Raw genomic sequence first — 26,095 nt, forward strand, 5'->3', positions numbered from 1 at the left:
TTAGCACCCTGGGTTGCTTTTGTGGAAAACAGTGTATTTCAATCATTCAGTCAGAAACAAGGCTCTCAAAGTGTACATCTGTGATCGAAATGCAACCTCTGGTGGACAGTAGCAGCCTCCGAAAAGATTCGGAGTTTCACATGAGGTGGTTATTAATAAGCAAATAATATAAATATTGCGAAAGTAAACATTAAGTGAGCAGGTTACATTGTAACCCTGTGTCCCAACAACACGCTACATGATGAGATTTGCAGTGATAAGCAATTTGGCTGTTTGCACCAGACGAAACACGACAGAAATTTAAATACAGCCATTCAGAAGCACAGGATAGGGCCCTCACTGCACTACAACGAAATGGTAAGGTTTATAATCTAATACACATTAAACTTCTTTAACAAAGTTCCAATTCAAACGGTTTATTTTATTTTCAAGATCTGAGGCTGCTGCTTTCAGAAGTATGGCAATAAATGTCACGTAAAATGTCATGTAAAGGCAGTGTGTTGGCCAAGCTACTTGAAAATGTAGTGAGCGAAGCGATTTGCTGCTCTACTTAAAGTGAAGCTTAACTATACTTAAAGCTACCCTCTGGGAAATGTAACAAGCTAAGCTAAAAGCTGCTTGCGAAAAGAGCTTAGCTACATCTAAGCAATTGCAATTTTTATTTATATCGAAGCAACTTAAATCCAAGTAAATCAAATATTAGTGACCAATAAAACTGTCAATGAAACATTTTGAGGCATAACTGTACCAAACAGAAACAAATTATAGTATTTAACAGCAAAAACAAAAAAATCCAGTGAAAAAAGGTGTTACACATTTAAAATACTATAGTAATTTATAATAAAGGGAAATATTTAGCAATAACCATTTTATTGTATAGATATTTAAACTCTTCATTAATAAATTACACTACATATTGTAGTATCATTAGTAACTATCATGAACTAATAATAATTACCATAGTAAACTTTAGCCTTTACGACAGTAAACTATATATAACTCTTCTCACTCTGTCATCTTTCCATCAAGCAAATTTCCCAGGTTAGCCTAATTGGTTGGCGATGTCACCGACCAGAGCGAGAGGTGGCAGTAATGCACCAAAAAGATCTGGATTTACTGTCATCGGCTAGACATCAGCCTTACAGCTCCGTGAACGTTGGTGCCATCCCTTATTGATCCGCGATTGGTAAATGCAGCTTGTGTGGACGCTACTGCGCTACTTGCCTAAAAAATAGCTTCGCTACAGAAAATAATTTGATTTATAATGTAGCGATGCTACTGAGAAATGTAGTTGAGCTAGTAGCATCACTACTTGAAGCGGTGCTACTGTGTAAAGGCGTACCTGAGGTGACCATTGTCAGTTTGTCCTGTTGTTCAGCTGCAAGAAATAGCAGCCGTTTCTAAAATACATATGTCAGGGGTTGGTTAGAACAAAACTTCTTTTAATAAGGAAAATATTCCTTCTATCGCATGCCATTGCTTTTATTTAGAACACGATTTAAATTAGCCTTAAATCAGCCCTTTAGGCTCTGCAGTCAAGCACACTGTTGATGTTGTCAATCTAGCAACCTGCACTTGCATGTGTTTTGAATCAGGTGTGCAAAACCTAGTTCAACCACTGGGTGTCAAACTTACATACTGCACTTCTAACAGTGAAAATTTCTGTCATGAACATTTATGTTTATAAAAAACATTTGTTTTACAAACGCCTTATCTTTTTCTGATTCTTAAATTCAACTTTAGATTATTAGAATCCTCCAATGACGGTTCTGAAGAAGAAATAAACTATGAGCTGTGAATTTAGGCAGTTAACCAATTGTTCTAATTTTAAGTTCCACTTCATCTTTAAAGCTATGCATCTAATACAGTTCATCCATATATAAAATGTGAAAACTATATTCTGGTTAATCTCTATTCTTAAATAATGTAAACCAGATAATTCAGTAAATGAAGAAAAAGTTATAAATCAGTAAACTAAATAAACCTTTCTTTATTCACAGGAGGGCACTTAGAGGTGCGACGAGAGGATGCACGTGCTCAGTTGATGAAAGAGGACCCTGAGCTGGCCAAGTGCTTCATCAAGACTCTGTTTGGAGTTCTGTATGAGGTGTACAGCTCCTCAGCTGGGCCTGCCGTCAGACACAAGTGCCTTAGAGCCATCCTCCGGATCATCTATTTCGCAGATGCAGAGCTGCTTAAAGACGTACTGCGCAACCATGCTGTGTCCAGGTCAGAGATAATATAATATTTATAATTTAAGGCAATCAGATGAAATTTTTACCTTTTTTTGTGTGTGTAGTTAGTTAAGTTTGTGCTTTGTCTGCCAGCTCTTAACAAGTTGAACGTAAAACAACTTGTTTTTTATTTTATTTTATTTTATTTTTTTAAGGAAATTCTTCTGAGTGTATTTATGTCTTATAAATATCCTGTTTGAATTCTTTGCTAGTTTAGATGTGACTAGCTAGTTCTTTACATTTGCCTGCCTCCAAGCAAGCTTTGGACTTGTTTTATACATTTTGTCATCTTAATGTGGAAACGGCTCATGTAAAGGGATATGAAGCAAAACGGCTCCCTGTGTACTAAAGGGTTTATAATGGTTACGGTTTATAATGGTAAAAAAGGTTTAATGGCCCGTTTCCACTGACTGGTACGGTACACTTTTATGGCCGTTTCTACTGTCAAAAGATACCAAAAAGTGAACCATACCGTACCACTTTCGAAAGGGTACCTAGCACAACAAAGGGCACCAAAAGTCGGGGTGAAACACGCAGCTAAACGCTATTGGTTTACAGAGAAACGTCACTAGGGTGTGCACAAGCAGGAGAATAAAAACAAAGGAAGCTCAATTTTTAAATACACAGCTGAGACATTACACCGTAATAATATATGCATATAATAACGAGCCCTGGTCGACCCGAGCTTAAACAAACCTTGTCGTTGTCTTAATGAACAGCTGCAAAGCCAAGAAGAGCAGAATCTACCCTGTCGTTGTTTACAAGGCCGTCTGAAGCGCGAGCGGTTTCACTTTCACGAGAGAACTCGCCACGTGTCTATTTAAAAGTAACAAACTTCTTAAGATGATGATAATAACGTGCGCGTGATTATTGAAGTGCTTCTAACACTCGATATTTTCAGAAATGGACAAAAGTGAGAGTGAAGTGCGAAAAAACAAAGGAAAAGCCGAAAAGAACAAAAAAGCAAATGATTCTTTCAGCAACCTAAAAGATGAACAAACTGCCATGTTTAACTATTATCATCACTATTAATCACATAAATTTGGACTATTATGAACTGGTAATGACGGAATTACTTTCTGACAAGAGGTTACATGTGCTGGTGAAGATTAAAGATACAGATGAGAGGTTTGCACTGACTGTGGGCTAATTTTGTGTTGTTTTTGAACCCAAATAAGGTCTAAATGTATGCTGTGTGTAGTTTATCTCTAATTGGTAACATATTGGAGACTGTAAGGGTCTGTATGTGTTCATATATGTTGCGTTTATGTATTTTAGATGATTGCAGACGTTTCAGTAGGCTATTTCGCGCTTTCGCACTACATTATTGATCTGCTGTTATAATCAAATCTTGTTCATAGTTTAGTAATGAACATGTATTCACAAGTATTTATGTGGATAAAGCATCTATTAAACAACCTGTACAGCTTTACTTTGACATTTCCTCGTGTGAGACTGAAACTGTTGTACACCACGCCCACAAAATGGTACCATTAGTACCCTTTTGGCAGTGGAAAAGCAAGCCTGCTAAAGGTGACCCCTACCGACCCGTACCGTACTGTACCACTCAGTGGAAACGGGCCATTATTTACACCGTCATTGAGGAATTTACCCAAATTAAGTTAAAGACTTTTCATTAACACCCTAAAGAATAATATTAACTGTAAAATGTAAATTGGGCATGCAATGTTTTAAATATGTGGTATATGGTAATGCTCTAATCAGCTTTACAAAAGGTGCTCGTTACATTGCATTACAATCAATGTCAGTGAGATGAATCAATAGCAAACTTACAAGCTCATTCATAGATTTATAATTTGTCAAATGGTTTGATATAAGTTCAGTTTGTTGATAATTTAGAGACTTTTATGTGTTAGTGAGACCAAGTAAGCTTTAAAGGCATGGTATGATTTTGCTTGTCTTTAATTGTTAATTACCACTCCAGTAACTGCTGTTTGCAAAAGTACTTGTTTAGTTTAAGGTTGAATAATTATGCTCTTTTGTTCTCCTCTGTAGCCACATAGCTTCCATGCTGTCCAGTCAGGACCTGAAGATTGTAGTGGGCTCTCTGCAGATGGCTGAGATCCTCATGCAAAAGCTACCAGATGTGTTCAGTGTTTATTTCAGAAGAGAAGGTACTGGATCTGATTTTTATGAGCTAACAGAATTGTTCAGCAATCAAAGTGTAAAGATCATTTGCGTCATCTTTGATTGCACTAATTCACCAAATGTGGCTCTTGTTCTGTTCAGGTGTGATGCACCAGGTAAAGAACTTGGCTGAATCTGAAGTGTTCCTCACCAGCCCTCCGAAAGCGTGCACCAGTGGCACAGCCAGTCTTTGCACCACCACAATCACCACAGCAACCACTACAGCTGCCTCCAACGTCACACCTGACCTGGGCTCTCCAAGTTTCCAGCACAGCATGGACGACTCACTGGACCTCAGTCCACAGGGGTATAAAACCACTCTGACATACACCGTTATCGATCTAGAGTTTGCAAACCTGGTGACTAATGTCCTGCGTCTAAAGTTTTAAAAATAGATCCCTGTGTTCTCTAGTAGGTTGAGTGATGTTTTGAAAAGAAAACGCCTCCCTAAAAGAGGACCAAGGCGCCCCAAGTACTCGCCACCCAGAGATGATGACAAAGTGGATAATCAGGGTATGTGCTAAAAATAATTAATACTTGGACTCTTTTCACAAGGTCATGAAGCTTCTGTTTTTGAAATCATTTAGTTTGAACATTATGACAGGGTTTTCACGGGTCATGGGATTTCTGGAATTTAATTTTAAAGAAGAGAGTGGTGTTAGTGAAGGCAGCAGGGGCGCTCAACCTGAGGTCTGTATGGGTCCTAACGCTCTAGTATAGTGAAGGGGACTGAGTGAGTGCCGTCTTTCAGATGAGACGTTAAACTGAGGCCCTGACTCTGTGGTTGTTAAAAATCTGGTGGTAGATGAGAAGATTCTCCCCAAAAAAAGCGCTTTGAGTATTCAGAAAAATAGAAATGTAAGTAATTATTATTATAAAAGGTCTGGTACAGAGAGTGAAAGTCATGGGATTTATATGTATATATTTTTTCTAGTCATTAAAAGTAAGAAATTAGTTTTTGTCGTATAAAATTTTATATTCCATTTATCAAGATGTAAATTTTCAATACTGGATTTTTCTTATTTTCCTCAGCTGTTGTTATGGTTGGTCTATTTTTCGGCTTCATTTTATTCTATTCTCGCTCATTAATTGTCACTGAAGTCAAATGCGGTCGCCATACTCTACCTTTTAAATAAGGCTCAGGGTTCATACGGTCATGGAAAACCTGGAAAAGTCATGGAATTTTGACGGCATTTTCCATGCCTGGGAAAGTTTTGGAAAAACAGAAAAAACACAGTTTTTGAAAAGTCTTGGCAATTAGAAATATCTGTATACTTGAATTAGGGCTGGAATAAATATTGGAAAAATCTGACATTACGATATTTTGTGTTTCTGTGATATATATTATGATGTGAATACAATTTCACCAGATGATTTAACAGGTTTATTTGGATTGATTGGGGGGATTTTGTAGGGCAGTGAATCTCGAATAATATATAACAATAAATTACAAGCATAGATAATTAAAATATAGTAAAGATAAAAGTCAATTATAGTTTTCAGGTATTCACTATTCAGGTACAAATATTGAATAATCAACACTTCATAGTCTTCATTGTATATTATTTAATCTTTAATTCAATTTACCTTTATTTGTATAGCGCTTATACAATGTAGATTGTGTCAAAGCAGCTTCACATAAAAGGTAACAGTAAATAGGAACAGTGTAATTCAGTTTGTAGTGTTTAAGTTCAGTTCAGTTGAGCTCAGTTCAGTGTGGTTTAATAATCACTACTGAGAGTCCAAACACTGAAGAGCAAATCCAACGATGCGCACCTCTACAGATCCCGAACCATGCAAGCCAGTGGCGACAGCGGAGAGGGAAAAAAAACTTCACTAAAGGCGGAAGTGAAGAAAAAAAACCTTGAGAGAAACCAGGCTCAGTTGGGCACGACCATTTTAATTTCTCCGCGGCCAAACGTCTTGTGCAGAGCTGCAGTCTCAGTGGCGGAGGCTGGAAGCTGGCCTCAGCGAAGACTCGTCTGTCTCTGGAGCGTCACAGGAATCAGTCTCATGTTCTCCACTCTTCCATGACCATCGCAGTAGCTGCCCAGGATTCGGCCAGGCCCAGGATAACTTTAACAAAGTTACAAAAAATTTTTGTGGCTGGGTGTTTTAAAATTTGAAATGTTCAGAGCTCAAGCAGTTTCACTTTCTGGAGAGAGTTCGCATGCGCGCCTATATTTGAAATAACGAACTTCTTGAGCTCATGATAATAACGTGCGCACGATTATTGAAGTGCTTCTGATATCCAACTGTTTCAGAAACGGACAAACACTTGAGTGAAGTGCGAAAAAACAAAGAAACAAAATATTGTTTCAGCAACCTAAAACATGAACAAACTGCCATGTTTATCATCACCTTTTGGACTATTATGAACTCGTAATGACGGAATTATTTTCTAACAAGAGGTTACATCTGCTGGTGAGGATTACAGATGCAGATGAGAGGTTTGCACTGACTGTGGGCTATATGTTGCATGTTTTTGAAGCCAGATAAGGACTATGTGTGCTGTGTGTAGTTTTTCTGTAATTAGTAACATATCTGAGACTGTAAGGGTCTGTATGTGTTCATATATGTTGCGTTTATTTTTTATTTTAAATAATTGCAGACGTTACAGTAGGCTATCATTGATTTGCAGTTATAATCAAATTATGTTAATAAAAAAGTTAGTAATAAACATTTATACACAAGAATTTGTGTATAAAGCATCTGTTTTGTGAGAAGTGCTTCTCATATGATACATGAACGAGCTGTACAGCTTTACTTTGACATTTCTTCAAGTGAGAATGGCGTAGACTGAAACTTTGTTGTACACCATGTCCACCAAAAGGGTACCCTTTTTGCAATGGAAATGCAAGCTTGATAGAGGTGACCCATACCAACCCGCACTGTACTGTACCACTCAGTGGAAACAGGCCATTATAAACAGCAGAAAAGTGTTTCAGACAATTCAGATTTTAGTCATTGAAAATCAGGGAAAAATCTATTTGATGTTTGGCTTAAAATTGGGACCCTTGTTATGACCGAATGAAAGTTTACATGTACTAAGCATTATAATATCTCTCCTGTATAGCTAAAAGTCCGACGACCACGCAGTCTCCCAAGTCTTCTTTTTTGGCCAGTTTGAATCCTAAGACATGGGGTAAACTGGGAACTCAGGCAAACAGCGCCAACTCAGAGCCCTCACGCACGGCAGGAGTCAGTGGTCTGGCACGAGTGCCGCCCAAGGACTCGGTTTCAAACAACAGGTAAAAATACAGCAATCCTTTTTATTCTCTGATTACTGATTGTATTTCCTCAGTAATGTTTGTTGTTGATGGAGATGTTTTTGTGTGTATGCATGCATGCATGTATGTATTGTCTTTCGTCCTATGTTCAAGGGCTTCTGGAGAAAAAAAGACTGCTGTTTGAGCGTAAAAGAAGCCTAGGTCAAGGCAAGCCCTATAAGGGAGTGGCCATGTATGCTGTTTTTCTGGAAGGTTATAGTTCAAGAGCATGATTTTCAAGGGGAGCTTTGACTTGGGAGATACTAAAACACTTATCGTGGCTTACTGCATTAATAAAATGCTATTTAAAAGCCAAATTCTCTATATGGTTTATTAAATACAAACATGTAGCCCAAAATCGAAACACATTAAACTTCACAATAAGACATTTGCTCTCAGTGGAAACCATTATGAATAAAAGGTTTAACTTGGTTTAAATGTTTAGTTTACTCCGAAATGATAATTAGCCCATGGTTTACAACCCTCAAGGTGTTCTAGATGTATATGACTTTTGTCGCTCAGTCGAATACAGTTACTACAGAAGTTACTTTATATATATATATATATATATATATATATATATATATATATATATATATATATATATATATATATATATATATATATATATATATATATATATATATATATAGAAATTGAAAAACTCAGCAGAAGTAAGCAATGTTGAGGCATGTTGGGACATGTTTCTACAACTTTCTCAGGTTGTTATTGTACAAAGAATTGGTTACAAATGATGACAAAAATGAAGCTAGTAACAAATCGAACAAAAAACAACAACAACAAAAAGATTTTTATTTGTTATTTTGATTAATACAATGTACAGTTTAAATAATAAACAAGATCGCTTTATTACTATTTGTTTTGTTTTGTTTGTGGCCGGTTAACCACCAAACTACATGATTTATTGCTTTAAGCTCTACTTGTTTATCAGTTGCTGCTTAATATGTTTTGGGGGGAGATGTGACTTTTATTTTCAGAATTTGGGATATATTTTATTAGTCTTTCTTAAAGGTATTTATTTTAGAAGAAAAAAAAAAGTCTCACTGATCCCAAACAAATGATTGAAGTAATAATTACAGTTAAGTGACTTCAAAACAAAATTGTAGGTACGTTTGAAACAAATTGTACTCCAGTGCTTCCCACACAAAGACTTTACATGGGCGGGCCGCCCAGGTATATGACGGCTGCCCAATTATATTTAGTGACACATTTTCTTTTTACAATTATTATTATCATCCTTTGACACTTTTTTTGTATCCACCTAATATAACCAAACATTCGCAATCGATTTAGTAGAAAATCCTCTCTCGTTTACCCGTTTTATTCTGTGTGCGTGAGACCTGTCAACACTTCCACAGACAGTCTCACATGCTCTGCACACCCACAGAGAAAATTTGTACGTTTCTGAGTTTCTAAATCTCCTAAAATGTCCGGGATTCAACTTTTCTTTTGCTTTCTAAAGCTTGTATGTGTTTTTGCATTACATTTTTACTTAAACATACTTTCACTTGGCCTCACAGCTGACTGCACAGTCGCGAGAGTGCGAGAAACTTTCAGTAATACATTTTTTTTTTATCTAAACCACTCAAACTTTACTATATACTCGGAGAGGACGAAATGGGTGGTCTAAAATGGCTGCAAAATATATGTGCACCATCAGTAATGGTTAATCAATGCATTTGCCTTATTTAAATAATCTACCTGTTTTAATCTTGTAATTCTGATAATTTTTAGAGATATTGTCTGTTTTCATTCCTTTTTCTGTCGTTTATTTCTCATTTGATGATTATTTTATTAATTTGATGATGTTAAAATATTACATAGGATATTTTATATACATGTCTAAAATGGTTTGGCATTCAAGTTTGCTTTAAACTTGAAAGAGAGAGAGCAGCAGATTTTACCAGTCAGTGGGTGCACATGGCTCCTGAATAACATAAAAGTAAGGGAAATAATGGATTTCTTTTATTTCAATAGTCTTTTTTTTTTTTTTTTTTTAACCCATCGAAAAGAAACCGTGTGTAACAGTTTCATAATAAATAAGATTAATGTTAAAAATTTAATTGTAGTTAACTATTTATGACATGTGGGTAAAATGTGTTTCAGTTCGGCTACCACCGCAAGTATAATTCAAACCAGTGGGAAGCACTGTACTCCTTTATCCAGCAGTTGTATCAGTATATTATTCATTGAAAAAATTATAGTCATCATTGATTTATTGTAATAATCACAAAATGACAAAAAAATATCGAGCATTGAGTGTTTTTTGATTACTATTAACTCTTTACATCCCTATCAATTATTTTTGTTCACTTTACAGGGATAAGATAAAGGCTTGGATAAAGGAGCAAGCCAGTAAGTTTGTAGAGCGTTACTTTAATTCTGAGAGTGTGGATGGAAGCAACCCTGCCCTGAACGTCCTGCAAAGACTCTGCACCGCCACAGAACAGCTCAACTTGCAGGTAATCAAGACACACTGAGTTAACACTTATAGCCTTTATTAAGACAGTATAACTCTTTACTAGAGGTTTCAAAATGTATTTATTTTATTTTATTTTTTTTGGTGCCACATAATGCAGACGAGGGCCTTAAACATTTAGGATATAGTGCATCATGAAAACGGTATTTGGATTTGTCATATTCATTCTCCTTTCATGTTTATTTCAGGTGGACAGTGGTGTAGAGTGTTTAGAGGAGATCAGCAGTATTGTATCTGAATCAGACGTGTCCTCCTTTGAGATTCAGCACAGCGGGCTTGTAAAGCAGCTGTTGTTGTATCTGACGTCAAATAGTGAAAGGGACACAATAAGTAGAGATGAGAGAATCAAGAGGTTTCTGCACGTGTTCTTCGGCTGCCCGGTAAGTCATAATGTGTCAGCTGTTGATGTGAACAGAGTACATCTTATCCCCAGAGCATCCCTGACAATTTTTGTCTGCTTTTCCGGTTTGAATAATGGTAAACAAAGTATAAATAAATACACCAAGCTCATTAGGATCTGTAACAGTGGTTGGGTGTTATACTTTTCCCGTGTCACTGAATATATTTGACACTTTTTTTTTGTAGTAGTAGTCACTGGTGTGATTGGTGTGACTCATTGTTTATGTTATATGTAAATCAGATACCAGGGCAGGAACCTCTGGGACGTTTGGACGCAACAGAGAATGGCCCACTGCTGGCATTAGTGCACAAGATGAACAACTGCCTTAGTCAGATGGAACAATTTCCTGTTAAAGTGCATGATTTTCCCAGTGGAAATGGTAACGGAAGCAGGTAATGTCAACTGCACTTGACTCTTTAACCCTCCTGTTTTTATTAATGCATCCGTTTATCTTTGACTGCCATATTGCGCATTTTTTATTAAACTTATTCCTCATATATACTGTCTTTTTATATATTAATTACTTTCAACTATGTGTCCTGATAAGTTCAGTTTAAGGGTGGCTGGTATTTGTTATAATAATGTGAAATACTTTATGAAATCTGTGTAATTTAATATTTAGATATGTGCAAACGTATATATATTTTTTGGAAATGATACACACTATATAGACACAAAAATTATGGATGCACAGAAATTTAAATTCTTAACTAACTTCTGAAAATTTTGGATTCAATAATAATCACTTGACCTCTAGTTGATCATTTGGAAAAGTGAGAGAAGGTAGATTTTTATTGTGTATCATCACAAAAACTGCAGAAGACCTGTTGGAACCCGCATGGATCCAAGATTCTCACAGAAATCAGTCAAGTATGAAGAAGGAAAAAAATCATGTTTTGGGGTTACATTCAGTATGGGGGCGTGTGAGAGATCTGCAGAGTGGAGTATGAAGTATCAAAACATTTGTGCTGCCCATTACATTAAAAACCGCAGAAGAGGGCAAATTCTTCCGCAGGATAGCACTCCTTATGATACTTGACCCTCCACATCAAAGTTCCTCAAAGCTAGTAAGGTCAAGGTGCTCCAGGATTGGCCAGTCCAGTCACCAGACATGAACATTATTGAGCATGTCTTGGGTAAGATGAAGGAGGAAGCATTAAAGATGAATCCAAACTCCTACGCTTTCTTTGCCATTCCAGATGACTTTATTACTGCATTATTTGAGTCATTGCATAGATGTATGGATGCTGTCGTCCAAGCTTATGGGAGTCATACACAATATTAATTTATTTCCACTGCACCATGACTTTATATTCTATATTGTTCATTATTTCTGTTAAGGGTCAAGACTTTTGTCTAAGCAAAGTCAGACCTTAATGTTCTAATTTAATAATTAAAAATCAAGGCATGATTGTTTAATTTTGGTAATATAAGCGTAATCTTTAAGAAAGAGTCCTTTGCCTTTTCATATAAGCCACTTCTTTCAATTCATGTTTATTTATATAGCACTTTTACAATGTGGATTGTGTCACATTGTAATAATAAATTTTGATACCAAATGATCAACTAGAAGTCAAGTTATTAATTGTTTTTCCTCAACTGGATAGGCGACAAGACTTTTGTCAGGAAGTGTTGTTATTTATTTTATTAACTAATGTATTTCATAACAGTTCAAATGTAACTCAAAAACACAGATCATACTGACTTAAGCTAATAAATGAAGCACATTTATTTTATTGACTGGAATGTTGAGAGGCGTCATTTTGCAGTGAAATGAATGGGTTTCATAGTGCAATGCTTTCCACATACAGTGTGAAGGCCACTTCACTGAAACCAGCATACTGTGCATTGCTGGACAGTGTGGTTCATCCTTTTTTCAGCTCATATTTTCGTGCATTTTTCTCTTTTGGCCGAAATTCTAAAATGCTATTTTCAGCAGCCAAAATTTTGGTGCATCCCTAACAAAATATCCAATCATTTCTAACAATTGAACAAGTCTAAACAAAATCAGTTCCTTTAAAAGATTTAAACAGATTTGTAAAGGACTTAACTGTTTAATATGGTAACAATCTAAATGTTTTATTATTTCATTAGAATTGCTAGATATGTATTCTGTTTCATAATCATTAGTTATTTACACATATTGCCATAGAGCACATTCAAGACTCAAAAAGGTCAAAAACTGTAAGGATATTTTGCTGGATTGTATAGTCTCTTCCCCTTTGAGGTACTTATTTTATTTTATTGAAATAAGGTTTGATATTATTAAGTAATGTTTTTAACTTGGTCAATCTAAATTTAGGGTTTTAAAAACCAATAAACATCATAATTAGTCTATTTTAAGATCTGAACCTGCTTTTCACCATGAATATAATCAGAAGCTGGCATGGTTTTACCGAGGGGAGAAATTGAATTGTATTCTATTGTGTTTGCAGGGGTTCACAGGCTCTTAAGTTCTTCAACACCCATCAGCTAAAATGCCAGCTACAGAGACACCCAGACTGCACCAATGTCAAGCAGTGGAAGGGCGGCCCGGTCAAAATTGACCCACTGGCCCTGGTGCAGGCCATTGAGAGATACCTTGTGGTTCGAGGTAAACACACAAGAATCAAACATAATTTTCCAGCTCTATGATTTCAGAGATCTCAGATGAGATGGTTGATTTGCGCTGTTTCTACAGGATATGGAAGGATCAGGGAAGAGGATGAAGACAGTGATGATGATGGTTCTGATGATGAGATTGATGAATCTTTGGTATGGTTGTTTTGATTTCATAATCATGTCTGAGCAGTAGCTATTATAGCGGGATATGGATTCAGAAGTCCTTATTTGCAAGATCTCGATTAGATTTATTTTTCCAATTTTCAAACAAATCAGAACAAAACACACTTTGAAATGACATCATAAAAGCAAAAAATAAAAACATACAATATTAGTACCAAGGTCACCAAATACAGTCTTATTTACGTTCATAAGTATTTGTTTAATAAGATCTAGCAATATCATGTTCTGTTAAAGGTCACATATCAAAGATCAAAAATCTGTTGAGGGGGATTTCAGATACATTAAATAAAAATACCAGTACCAATACCAGTAAATAAAAGCATCACAATTAAATTAAAACAGTACATTTTTTTCTCAACCACTTTTCCCAGTATGATGAAATTTTATAGGATTGTTGTCTTAAGCAAAGGCTCAGTTCTTCCATATCGTACACCTCTTTTTACAATATCATGCCATTAACGTACATATGATCGAGGTCTCAATTAGATTTGATTCAATTGTTGATTTGATTGATATATTTGGGTTTAGTACATACTGTCGATATTTCAAGAATTATTTGTTACAATGATGACTTAATGAAATGAAGTCCACATGGATACATTAAAGCAAAACCCACCTCTCTAATTCAAATGCATACACCGAATAAACAGAATATGGAAAGAATTGCTTACATTTTTTGACAATCAATATTGATCCTAGTTTAAAAAATCTGAATCAGCCAAGTGTGCTTGGAACACGCAAGGAGTTCGTCTGTGATAATAAAATAATTATTATAATACTATAATAAAATTTGATCTTTTTTCAAATGTTAAAAATGGCAAACTGTACACTGTTATTTGTCAGTTTGTACTTGCATTGATTATTCAGATAACCTTCTACATCAGGGGTCACCAATTTCGGTCCTGGTGGGCCGGTGTCCTTGCAAGGTTTAGCTCCAACTTGCCTTAACACACCTACCTGGGTGTTTCAAGTATACCTTGTAAGACCTTGATTAGCTTGTTCAGGTGTGTTTGATTAGGGTTGGAGCTCAAATCTGCAGGACACCGGCCCCCCCAGAAACAAGATTGGTGACCCCTGTTCTACATGATTTGTAAATAGCACATTTGTTTTTTGCAAATGTAACTAACAATAATTTTTTTAAAGAATATGATTCATAGTTATAATACAGGTTAAATTACTGTTTAAACAGGAAATGCTAAATATTTGTAGTAGACTAGGATTTCGTTTCAAACTTCATGTTGACCATCCTACTGTGCTCTTTTTCGAAATTACAACTGTGGACCTTTAACCGTTTTCCTAAAGGCTGCCCAGTTCCTGAATTCTGGGAGTGTACGACACAGGCTACAGTTCTACATAGGGGAGCACCTGCTGCCGTACAACATGACTGTTTATCAGGCTGTCAGACAGTTCAGCTTGCAGGCCGAGGAGGAGAGAGAGAGCACAGATGATGAAGCGAACCCTCTGGGACGTGCTGGCATCTGGACCAAAACACACACTGTATGGTACGCAATTTACTAGCCTTTCACTCTTCAGAAGCTACACTAACAGTGTATTGGGCTTCTTCAGTAAATGCATCATTTCTGCAAGGTTTTTTATAGAGTTGTATGATTAGTGGTTGAACGAATATAATCAAACACCCCATGTTCTTAATTGTAAATTATTACGATTAACATGTTTATTAGCGCTGCGTAATATATAATTTCAGCATTTATATCACAATGTGAGTGTCTGCAGTAGTCACATCGCAGCAGTATATGCAATGTTAAATTGGGATTATAGTTGAACAACAATTGAGAATACACAAGGTTTGTGGAGTAATTCCATAGTATAACCATATTAGAGTGAAACTTTGTCATTTGCATGTGTTTTTAAGCCATTTCAAGAGAGTGTAAAGCATTCGGGCACAATAACATACAACATTTGTAACTTTAATGAAGAATAATTTGACTAATTATTAATACAATGAAGTCTATACAGTGTTATTTTACATTTCATTACCTGAATGCTGTTTAACTCTATGGAAAACCATAAAGAACTGTTTATTTTACTTTATTCTGTGCACTAGTGTAATTATTCTTGCAATTTGTTTGTTATATATCATTCACACCCTTACAAAATCAACCCAACCAATCAAATAAATTATAATTTTTTTTTTCCACAAATAGAGCTATTCAAGCCGTCTGGTCAAATTGTGTTCATATCATAATATAAATCGCAGAACAAAATATTGCAATATTTTTCCAATATCGTGCAGCCCTAATGTTTATTATATTTTGGCAATCAGTCGTCATTTACGGTTATGAAACCACTTTAGTCTTTTACTACGTTGTTGTTATTTTTGTTACAAACTTTCAGATTATCACAAAAATGCTGCCATAATACTTGCTATAATTAATGATTAGGATATAAACATAATGTCTAGAATTGCAATCAAAATCATATTTTGACGGCATCTTGATACATTAAATAAGTTTAATTATTGTGCCAGTAGGTGGCAACATTGAGTAATTAAAAAAAATTAAGTTCCTTAAAGCGATTCTTTCAAAAACATAGAATCATTTATTCATTCATTCATTTACTTTTCGGCTTAGTCCCTTCATTAATCTGTAGTCGCCACAGCGGAATGAACCGCCAATCCAGCACATGTTTTACGCAGCGTATGCCCTTCCAGCCACAACACATCACTGGGAAACATCCACACACGCATTTACGCGCATACACTACGGACAGTTTAGCTTACCCAATCCACCTATATCACATGTTTTTGGAATTATGGGGGTAAACCGGAGCACCCTGAGGAAACCCACGCCAACACTGGGAGAACATGCAAACTCCACACAGAAACGCCAACTGACCCAGCTGAGGCTCGAACCAGCGATCTTCTTGCTGTGAGGCGAACGTGCTACACACTGCTTCACCATGCAGCCCCAAACACTGATTCATCCAGTAATAAAACAAATTGGTCTCATTCATTGAAAGTCAGATAAAAAATAAGAATAATGAAAACGAAATTGCCTGGTACCTTCATTAAATTTGTTATTTTTGCTGTATGTTTGCAATCGTGGGAGAATTGTGATCTCTATTTTAATTTTCAAATACAAATTATGATCCTTGGTTTTTAGGAATCGTGCAGCTCTATCTTTTTGTTTTTCAGTGTATGTCAATATGTGTATATCGCAGGTATAAGCCAGTCAGAGAAGATGAAGAGGGCTGTAAAGACGCTGTAGGAGGGAAGAGGGGTCGAGCACAGACGGCACCCACTAAAACCTCCCCTCGAAATGCCAAGAAACAGGACGAACTGTGGCATGGTATGGAGATGTCATATAAAAACATTATAAAGATAAAATGCATTTTGTTGTTTCTTAATGAACTGCTTTCAATCTTTTTGTGTGTGTTTTTTTCAGAGGGTGTGTGTCCCAGTGTGACAAACCCATTAGAGACATACCTCATTTGTGATCCTCCAGAGGGCATCACTTTTGATGACCCTTCAATGGAGGTGATTCTGCTGCTGAGGGTCCTGCACTCCATCAGTAGATACTGGTTCTACCTGTACGATGTGAGTTAACCATGTTAGAGGATACAGTTTAGCTTTGTAAATCTTATGGATTACCCCAGAAAAAAATCAAAGATGCTTAAAAAAAAAAAAAAAAAAAAAAAAAAAAAAATATATATATATATATATATATATATATATATATATATACATGTGTATATATATATATATATATATGTATATATATGTATATGTGTATGTATATGTGTATATATGTATATGTGTATATATGTATATGTGTATATGTGTGCGTGTGTGTGTGTGTGTGTGTGTATATATATATATATATATATATATATATATATATATATATAATGTATATATGTGTGTGTGTGTGTATGTGTGTGTATATATGTGTGTGTGTGTGTGTGTGTATATATGTGTGTGTGTGTGTGTGTGTGTATATATGTGTGTGTGTGTGTGTGTGTGTATATATGTGTGTGTGTGTGTGTGTATATATGTGTGTGTATATGTATTTATATATATATATATGTATGTATATGTGTATGTGTATATATATAAATGTATATATATATATTTATTTGCTTTTTTTATATATATATATATATATATATATATATATATATTTACTAAAAAATATATATATATTTTTTAATTTTTCGAGCACATTCCAAAAGACTTTATTTGTTTAGTAATTTTATTTTCATGATAAATAAGTACAGACTGGTGCAATCCATTTTAATTGCAGTAATGCTGGAAAATTTCTAATGAAAATGTACAATTATTGTTATTATAAATATGTACACACTATGGTTGCACGGTTTACCGGTACTTCGGTAGCACCGTGATACCATGGCTCCAAAATAGTAGCGGTGCCACTGTAGTTTGTAAACAGTAGTATCGTCATTAATGGTATATTACGGTAACTATATGTTGCATGTGGAAAAGTCTTTAAAATGCTCAAACATTTGTGCCAGCAAATAATCAATAAACCACTTTACTTTCATTTTAACTGTCTGCATACGGGTCGTAGTTTGCTGCAGTCATGACAGATCATATGGCTTGATCAATGATTTATTTATTTATTTATTTTATTATTATTATTGCAATAACTACAAAAGAGTGACAGTATATATAAAAAAAGCAGAGAAAGTCTGTACAAATATGTTTTCCATAATAAGGGAATTCTGAATTAAGCATTATGACATACTGTACAAAATATAGTATTTCTGACAATTCGCTTTATTTCATAGATTTGAATTATGAATGAATACAGTATTGCGATACTACTTGGTATTGTGATACTTCAGCGGCTTTAGTATGGTGGCCTGAATTGATGGTATCGTGACAACTTTAGTACACACTTTTTTTTAAATGCAGTAATACAGGAAAATGTTTTGTATTGAAAAATTTATTAAAACTATTTGAAGAGTTCAGATGTAAAAACCTCTAAATGTCGTCTGAAATTTTCTTCTAAAATGACCGTTTTTTTCAAGCTCCTGTGTATGTTCAGTAAATCCACTTATGTCAATAAATAGGTTCTTTTCATTGCCTTTACAGTGAAATAACTGAACAAAAATATTGGAGGCTGATAAAAATGGTAATTTTAGAAGAAAATTTCAGACGGCACTTAGTTTTTGCATCTGAACTCTTTATTTATTTATTTTATTTGTTCCTGAATAAATCTGTTATTTATCTCATCGTAAATAAACGTCTTATTGGAATAGATTATGCATTGATGATGCAAAAATGTAAAATGAGCCTGAAGCTTTTTTTTTTTTTTGTAAATACAGTTTTATTTAGATTTGGTTTGAAATGTGACCTAGACATGTTTCGCGGATGTTAGCACAGCAATAAACTGCTCAAACTGAATATTTTTTTTTTTACCATTTATTTGTTGCTTATTCCTAGAATGCTGCATGTAAGGAGATCATTCCCACTGGAGAGTTTATTAACAGTAAACTGACAGCAAAGGCCAACAGACAGTTGCAGGATCCGCTGGTCATCATGACAGGAAACATCCCCACCTGGCTCACCGAGCTCGGCAAGACCTGGTACAGCAAACTCTTGATCCTGCCCTTTAAACTTAGTGTAGTCTTTAACATTTACCCAGAATCTGTTTATATGTACATTTTAAACATCTCATCTTCTCTCCTCTAGTCCATTCTTCTTCCCGTTTGACACGCGGCAGATGCTCTTCTATGTGACAGCGTTTGACCGTGATCGCGCCATGCAACGTCTGCTTGACACCAACCCTGAGATCAACCAGTCTGATTCACAAGACAGCCGTGTGGCTCCACGACTTGACAGAAAGAAGGTTGACAAAATTCCTGTTTAAAGGAGACATATTATGCAAAAAGCACTTTTATAAGGGGTTTAAACACAGCTCTGTGGCAACTGTCTGTGGATATAGCCAGCTTGTAATAATAAAAATTTATTAATTCTGATTTTTATAATCACACTTGATAACTGAAACACTTTGATTGACATTTTTCTTTTGTACATGTCATCAGAGCAGGAAAGCTCCGTCCATTAGTGAAGATCTCTCCCTCATTAGCATAGACAGCCCTGAGTATGTGCTTATGTTTATAGCTCCGCTCTCTTTTGAAATGAGGGCTGGGAGCACAATCTCATTTGAATTTAAAGCAGCAGTCACCAGGGTTCCCATACTTCTTGAAAGCACTTGAATTTCAGACAGGGATTCAAGACCTGGGAAGTGCTTAAAACCAACATGGGTCCTTGAAAGTGCTTGAATCAAATTTGAAATGAAATTTATGCCATTATTTCAGCAATTGTACTGTGCTGCTGTCAAAAAATGAAACTAAAAAATGATAATTTTATCATTTATGATAAATGATAATGATCCTTCATTTATAAATCTTACATTAAAATATTGTACAAGAACTATAACAAAGGATGCACATTTTATTAATATTTCAGAAACCACATTTGAATATTACCAGTATTGAATTAAACAAATTTTACTAAAGTTTTTTTTTTAACATGACTGTTTTTATTAATCAAAATTATTGAAAATGATTGAAAATGACATGACGGAGGCTAGCTCTCTGCAGCTCACATGGTCACCCGTTAAAGCTAAGCAGGGCTGCACCTGGTCAGTACCTGGAAGGGAGACCACATGGGAGGGCTAGGTTACTGTTGGAAGTAGTGTTAGTGAGACCAGCAGGGGGTGCTCAACCTGCAGTCTGTGTGGGTCCTAACGCCCCAGTATAGTGAAGGAGACTCTAAACTGTTCAGTGAGCACTGTCTTTCGGATGAGATGTTAAAACCGAAGTCCTGACTGTCTGGATGTCCCTCAAAAAAAAAAGAGTAGGGGTTAAACCCTGGCATCGTGGCCAAATTTAGCACACCGGTGGTAGACCGGCACGTTTGTGGTAGATGAGGCGATTTTTTTTTTTTTTTTTTTTTTTTTTTTTTTTTTAATTTTATTTATTTATTTTAATTTTTTTATTTAATTAATAAATTTTTTTAGTGCCTTTAAAAGTGACTGTCCTTAAAGGCACTAAATAAATGTTAGGAATTATTATTATTTTAGAAGATGTCATTATTATTCTGACATCTTAATATTAAGTTTAATGGAAACGTTAAGGGCTTTTGTGGTGCTACATATGCTGGGGAAATCATAAAAGGTGCTTAATTAATTAAATTAATGGCTCTTCAAAAGGTCCTTGAATTTGAGGTTCAATGAAGACACGGGCATTTATTTTTGGTCACAAAAAGGCACAATTTGGATAAAAGCCTAAAAGGGGCAGTTTCAAAGAGTAAAGTTGTATTGTGAACTGAAACTTCACATAAACACACTGGGGAACGTCAGAGACTTGTATTATGACTTGTATTATATCTTGTAGAATGGACATAATAGGTCCCTTTTAAATTCTTGCATGTTAACATTGTTCCACATCTGTGGTGTTTTCTAGTGTCTAACTTTTTTTTTTTTCCCTCGTACGTGCAGAGAACGATAAACCGAGATGAGCTTCTGAAGCAAGCAGAGTCAGTAATGCAGGATCTTGGGAGCTCCAGAGCCATGCTGGAAATTCAATATGAGAACGAGGTATGCATGACTGTCGATTAGTCCAGAAACATAATCTGTACAAATAGACAGGCACACATTCCCGACAAGTCCATTTTAAACGAATTATTTGTGTACCTGCATTCTTTTTTCTTATGTTACCATTTTACAATTATAAACATTATTAGGAGCCTTGAAATATAGACATTTTAGTATGTCACCAAAAGCATGCTTCTATTTCAACTTGCTTAACAAGATTGATTTTAGGGAAGCACTATATATAGGTTTTGCAATGTACACTCTGAAACTGCAGAGTTTAACCATAGTAGAGTTTGCGCACATTTTTAAGGCATGTGTAAATGTTTTAAGCAAGTTTAAAACACACACACACGAAACAATAACATTTGTAACTTTAATAAAGATTATTGAATGTAATTTATGCAGTGAAGACTTTGCAATAATGTTTTATCTTTGGATTATAGTTTCACTATCAAATACAGATCCACAAAAAAATCATAAAGAACTTTTGTATTTTTGTTTTTTTTTTATCATTTTGGTGCACCCACACACTCACCTTAGTGATTCTAATACAATGAATTTGTCCAAATTTAAGTTGTAAAATTTATATTGCAATATAAAAAATCAATTCAAGTCAGAATTCAATAAGTATTTCGATGCTAAATGCACGATATGATATATTGATATTAAATGCAAAAAAGTGTTTAGTAATTGTTTTATCATTGTTATTTCTCAAACATATGGTAAAAATTATAATAATATAATAAGTAGGCCTACTGTTGGTTAAATGCTACATTTTGAAGTAAAACTTGAGGTGGTGGACTTGAATAGACCTTTAATTAGTTCCGGTTCTCAATGGACAGGACAGCTTGTAATCTACATATAATCAAACAGACATTTTCACTGGTAAAATCAGACATTTCTCATTATCAGATTCTCTCTTGGAATACTAAGCATTACGTTCAACATTATATAGATTAATAGAGTTATGCTTCCACTGACACTCTAAACATTCATACTCCTGATGTGAATAAAGGTATTCATTGGAACTACAGAAAAGTACGCAGTAAATTTGACATTTTATAGTTAATCGGTAACATTCATCAAGATTGATCTGAACTCTTCAGTTTTTATTCTCCTCCAAGATCTCTTAGGTCATCTGTTCAGCTACTGCTAATTGTTCCTAAATCCTGCTTGAAAACCAAACGAGATGGATCTTTCTCAGTCTATGCTCCAAAACTTTGGAACACATTATCTTTAGAAATCAGCTTCTCCTACATTGTGTTTTTAAAAAATCTGTCAAAACCTACCTTAGGTCTGTACAAATATTTTTTTCATTTTTTTCTATATTTAAATGTTTATTTATTGGACTTTATCCATTTTTTTCTCTAATTATGTGTCTGGGTAGCACTTTGGTCAACAGTCATGATTTAAGGTGCTATACAAATTAAGTTGACCTTGACCTATCCTAAAGACTTCTATGAAAAAGCATAATAAAAATGAATTAAAGTTCTGAATGCACTACACAAGTGGTCAACACAGACAAACACAGCTGATAGGTCCTATTCACATGCCCATGTAAACATGCTCTTAATGGACAATGTTGATATTACAGTAATTCATGCAGTCCCTCTTGTTGCTGATCAATTTCCAGTTTTGTTTCCCAAATCACTTGTAATTGTGATTCTGCATGTTTTCTGTTCGGCTCTAATTGCCACCCTTGGCTGAAATACACAAACAGACCCAGTGTGGGTGCTTGTAAAACAACAGTTCCAACATTAAATCAAAAAACCTGTCGTCTTTGGAATATGTTTTTCTGCCAATCTTGTTTAATCTTGTCTTTTCTCCGCATCTCAGGTGGGAACAGGTCTCGGCCCGACACAAGAGTTTTATGCTCTGGTGTCTCAGGAGTTGCAAAGGGCTGATTTAGGTCTTTGGAGAGGAGAGGAAGTCACTCTCTCTAACCCTAAAGGTAACTGTCACAGATTGGTTAAAATAAATAAAATTTTCAGTGTTAATTCAAAGAGCATTCACTAAGTTCATCTATTCTCTGTCTCTCCTGCATACCTGTTTCTCCTTCACACACATACTCTTGTCTGTCTGTCTCCGAGTAGGGAGTCAGGAGGGCACCAAGTATATGTTCAGTTCCAGGGGGTTGTTTGCTGTACCGTTTGGACGAACTACCAAACCAGCTCACATCGCCAAGATCAAAATGAAGTTCCGTTTTCTTGGGAAGCTCATGGCTAAAGCGATCATGGACTTCAGATTGGTATGTTTATCCATTTTGACAGTATGACGTTGACCAAAATATGTAAATACACACTCTCAACTCAATGCTGCTAATTTACGTCATTTATTTTTTCAGTTGAGACTTACAATCCTACATTTTAGAATAATTCATTAATTTAGTTTAGGGGTGCCACTATATGCTAGTGTTGACTGTGGTATATTAGATAAAGAAAATGGACCCCATGTAAAAACTACACCTTTATTATAATGAATCCATTACGTCTGTCACTGTTGCGTTTCTGTTTATCCCATCATGAAATGAAAAAAACACTTTGTTGCTTTTTCAATAGTTTTTATTTCAGTTTTTGACTTTTCAAAATCTAAAAATGTTTTCCCATGTGAAATTGTATACTCCTATAATGTTATTGATGGTTTGTGAGAACATCATGTTCAACTCTTATGCATAACCCTGCTTTTCTCCATCCAATCAATTCTCCACCCTGTTTTTCTTATTCAGCATTTGATTTTTACTCTGAAAATATAATGCAATACTTAAAGCTGTCTCATCTTTTTGATTCATGCAGACATTGAAGGGTATGTTCACTCAAATTCAAATTATGTTATTAATTAATCACCCTCCAACTCCTGAGATTAATCAACTCCTGAGACTTCTGTTTGTCTTCAGAACACAAATTAATATATTTAAGGTGAACTTTAAAAGCTCTCGCATCTTCCATAGATGATGATGATGGTGATGAAAAAAGCCTTTACTCATCGCATACACTTTTACATGTAGTGAAATTGGACCCCTCCGACCATACACAAACATCACACATTTCACGGGAAGACAGGTCAGACAAGAGGTAGATTTTAGAAAGAGGGAATAAGATACATTAGGGAAATGGGAGGTGAAAAAAGCCCCTCTCAGACTATCCTTGTAGTAGGGCAAGATTTGAAGTCTAGAAAGTTCCAGGCAGGTGTGTTGAAGGAAGTTGAAGCTGAACTATGCAGGACACCGGCCCACCAGGACCGAGTTTGGACACCCCTGCCCTATACTGACACTGAGGAGAAGAAACTGTTGATTAAAGTTATTTTTGTTTTTGGTGTACACAATAGATGCTTGAAAATATTTTGATAATGTTTTTTGGTACTTCTCTGGACTTTGAATGAGTCGGGAACGTTACAGTCTATAGAGGATGAGGGACCTCTTAGATTCCACCTAAAATATCTTCATTTGTATTCTGAAGACGAATGTCTCATACATGGTCGCCCACTAAAGCTAAGCATGGCTGCGCCCGCTTAGTACCTGGATGGGAGATCACATGGAAAAGCTAGGTAGCTGCTGGAAGTACTGTTAGTGTCACCAGCAGGGGGTGCTCAAACTGCGGTCTGTGTGGGTCCTAATGCCCCAGTATGGTGAAGGGAACTTTATACTCTTCAGTGAGTGCTGTCTTTCAGATGAGATGTTAAAACCGAGGTCCCGACTCTCTGTGGTCATTGAAAATCCCAGGATGTCTTTCGAAAAATAGTAGGGCACTTCAGCATCCTGGCCAAATTTGCCCACTGGCCTCTGTCCATTATGACCTCCTATGAATGAATTAATAACAAAAGTTTTTATTTTAGGTAGAACTGACACTTAAATACCTTCATGTTCAAAAGGAATGTCATGTCACTGAGTTTGTTAATTAAAGTTTGTTTTTGTCTTCAGTTGGACTTGCCTCTAGGTTTGCCATTCTATAAATGGATGCTGAGGCACGAGTCCTCTATCAGCTCGCATGACCTGGTCAACATCGATCCTGGTGTCGCCAAATCCATCCAGCACCTGGAGGACATCATCCGTCAGAAGAAGAGAATAGAGCTGGACAGATCACACGTGAGCACTGAGACCCTCACCTTTACACAAACACACAACTAAAGACATAAAGCACACACTTCAACACGTCAACAAAACCGACAGTGATCTGGACCGATTTTATTTTAAAATTGTACAGTAAGTAGTGGTGTGCACAAATGGTTAAATGTATTCCCCCTATTTTTATTTTATTATTATTTTTGTTTTGCTACATCACTTTGCTGGCAGGAAATACAGTGAATCCATGAAAAATGCTACTTAAACACGAAAGTTTGTTTTCAAAAATGTCACTGTTGAAGTTTCTGATGAAACTTTACCTCACATGAACACTACCAGATCCTATGCTCTTAGTTTAGAGTTGTTTAGAGTTGTCTCTTTTCCAAACCCAAGGCTTTGTGGTTATTGCTCAAATAATAATCGGTCGTTCACATATCGCGTCTTTTGCATGCGTAAGTTTGTCATTTCTATAGTTGAAAACACCTCAACTTTTCAGAATGCAGTGAGCGCACTGTGAGTCACGGGACAACAACTGACCTATCAGCTTCTTCATTTGTATTTAATATACACATTTTGGTAGACTAATTACTTCAGACGAACACAGAACACCCAAAGACTGCAGTGCTTTTTAATTTTCTTTATAAATAAAGAGTATCAAAGCTGTTTTGTTAGTTTGTCTTCTTTTGAGAAAATGGTTGATGGTCGCCCATCAACGACAAAGGAGCGTGAGCGCAAAACACGTTGAAAATGCTGAAGGAAGCGATGGGCTTGCGCTTTCCACATGCTTTTAGATGTGATATTGCTGTGCAAGCCTGACGGAGCATATCTCTGAAGCTGGCGTTATTGTTAAAAAAACAGAGCCAACATTAACCCTATAGTGTTGATATTAGGGATCCACTGTATGTTCAACCAACAGTGAAATGACCGAAAATATGAGCTGAAGAAAAGGGCTATGCTGTACCGCACTGCCCAGCAGAGATCAGTGAGCTGGTTACACTCTCCCTCCAGCTATATTCACTGCTCACGTGAAAGTGGCTTTCACACCAGATGTGGAAAGCGTTGCGCTATGAAACCCATTCATTTCAATGTGCTGAGCACTGCACCGGAGCAGCGGATCACA

At 35.8% G+C, this 26,095-nt stretch overlaps 1 protein-coding gene across 7 annotated transcripts in view; it reads left to right on the forward strand.

The window, feature by feature from the left end:
- Positions 1 to 26,095, forward strand: part of trip12 (thyroid hormone receptor interactor 12) — a 79,783-nt gene that overhangs the window by 47,154 nt on the left and 6,534 nt on the right. For 4 of the 7 annotated variants that reach the window (XM_056478750.1, XM_056478755.1, XM_056478752.1 and 1 more), the window contains 19 exons: positions 2,001 to 2,229; positions 4,251 to 4,369; positions 4,485 to 4,689; positions 4,795 to 4,895; positions 7,459 to 7,633; positions 9,993 to 10,134; positions 10,340 to 10,531; positions 10,792 to 10,943; positions 12,987 to 13,144; positions 13,232 to 13,305; positions 14,638 to 14,837; positions 16,516 to 16,643; positions 16,740 to 16,891; positions 18,761 to 18,903; positions 19,010 to 19,166; positions 20,823 to 20,921; positions 22,755 to 22,869; positions 23,009 to 23,166; positions 24,835 to 24,999. In XM_056478750.1, coding sequence (XP_056334725.1) covers positions 2,001 to 2,229; positions 4,251 to 4,369; positions 4,485 to 4,689; positions 4,795 to 4,895; positions 7,459 to 7,633; positions 9,993 to 10,134; positions 10,340 to 10,531; positions 10,792 to 10,943; positions 12,987 to 13,144; positions 13,232 to 13,305; positions 14,638 to 14,837; positions 16,516 to 16,643; positions 16,740 to 16,891; positions 18,761 to 18,903; positions 19,010 to 19,166; positions 20,823 to 20,921; positions 22,755 to 22,869; positions 23,009 to 23,166; positions 24,835 to 24,999 — 2,864 coding nt within the window. The remainder of the gene's footprint in view (positions 1 to 2,000; positions 2,230 to 4,250; positions 4,370 to 4,484; positions 4,690 to 4,794; positions 4,896 to 7,458; positions 7,634 to 9,992; positions 10,135 to 10,339; positions 10,532 to 10,791; positions 10,944 to 12,986; positions 13,145 to 13,231; positions 13,306 to 14,637; positions 14,838 to 16,515; positions 16,644 to 16,739; positions 16,892 to 18,760; positions 18,904 to 19,009; positions 19,167 to 20,822; positions 20,922 to 22,754; positions 22,870 to 23,008; positions 23,167 to 24,834; positions 25,000 to 26,095) is intronic. The other 3 variants (XM_056478753.1, XM_056478756.1, XM_056478754.1) reach the window with 2 other exon arrangements.

The sequence above is a fragment of the Danio aesculapii genome, chromosome 18 (assembly GCF_903798145.1).
Source record: "Danio aesculapii chromosome 18, fDanAes4.1, whole genome shotgun sequence".
In the NCBI taxonomy this organism is placed as follows: domain Eukaryota; kingdom Metazoa; phylum Chordata; class Actinopteri; order Cypriniformes; family Danionidae; genus Danio; species Danio aesculapii.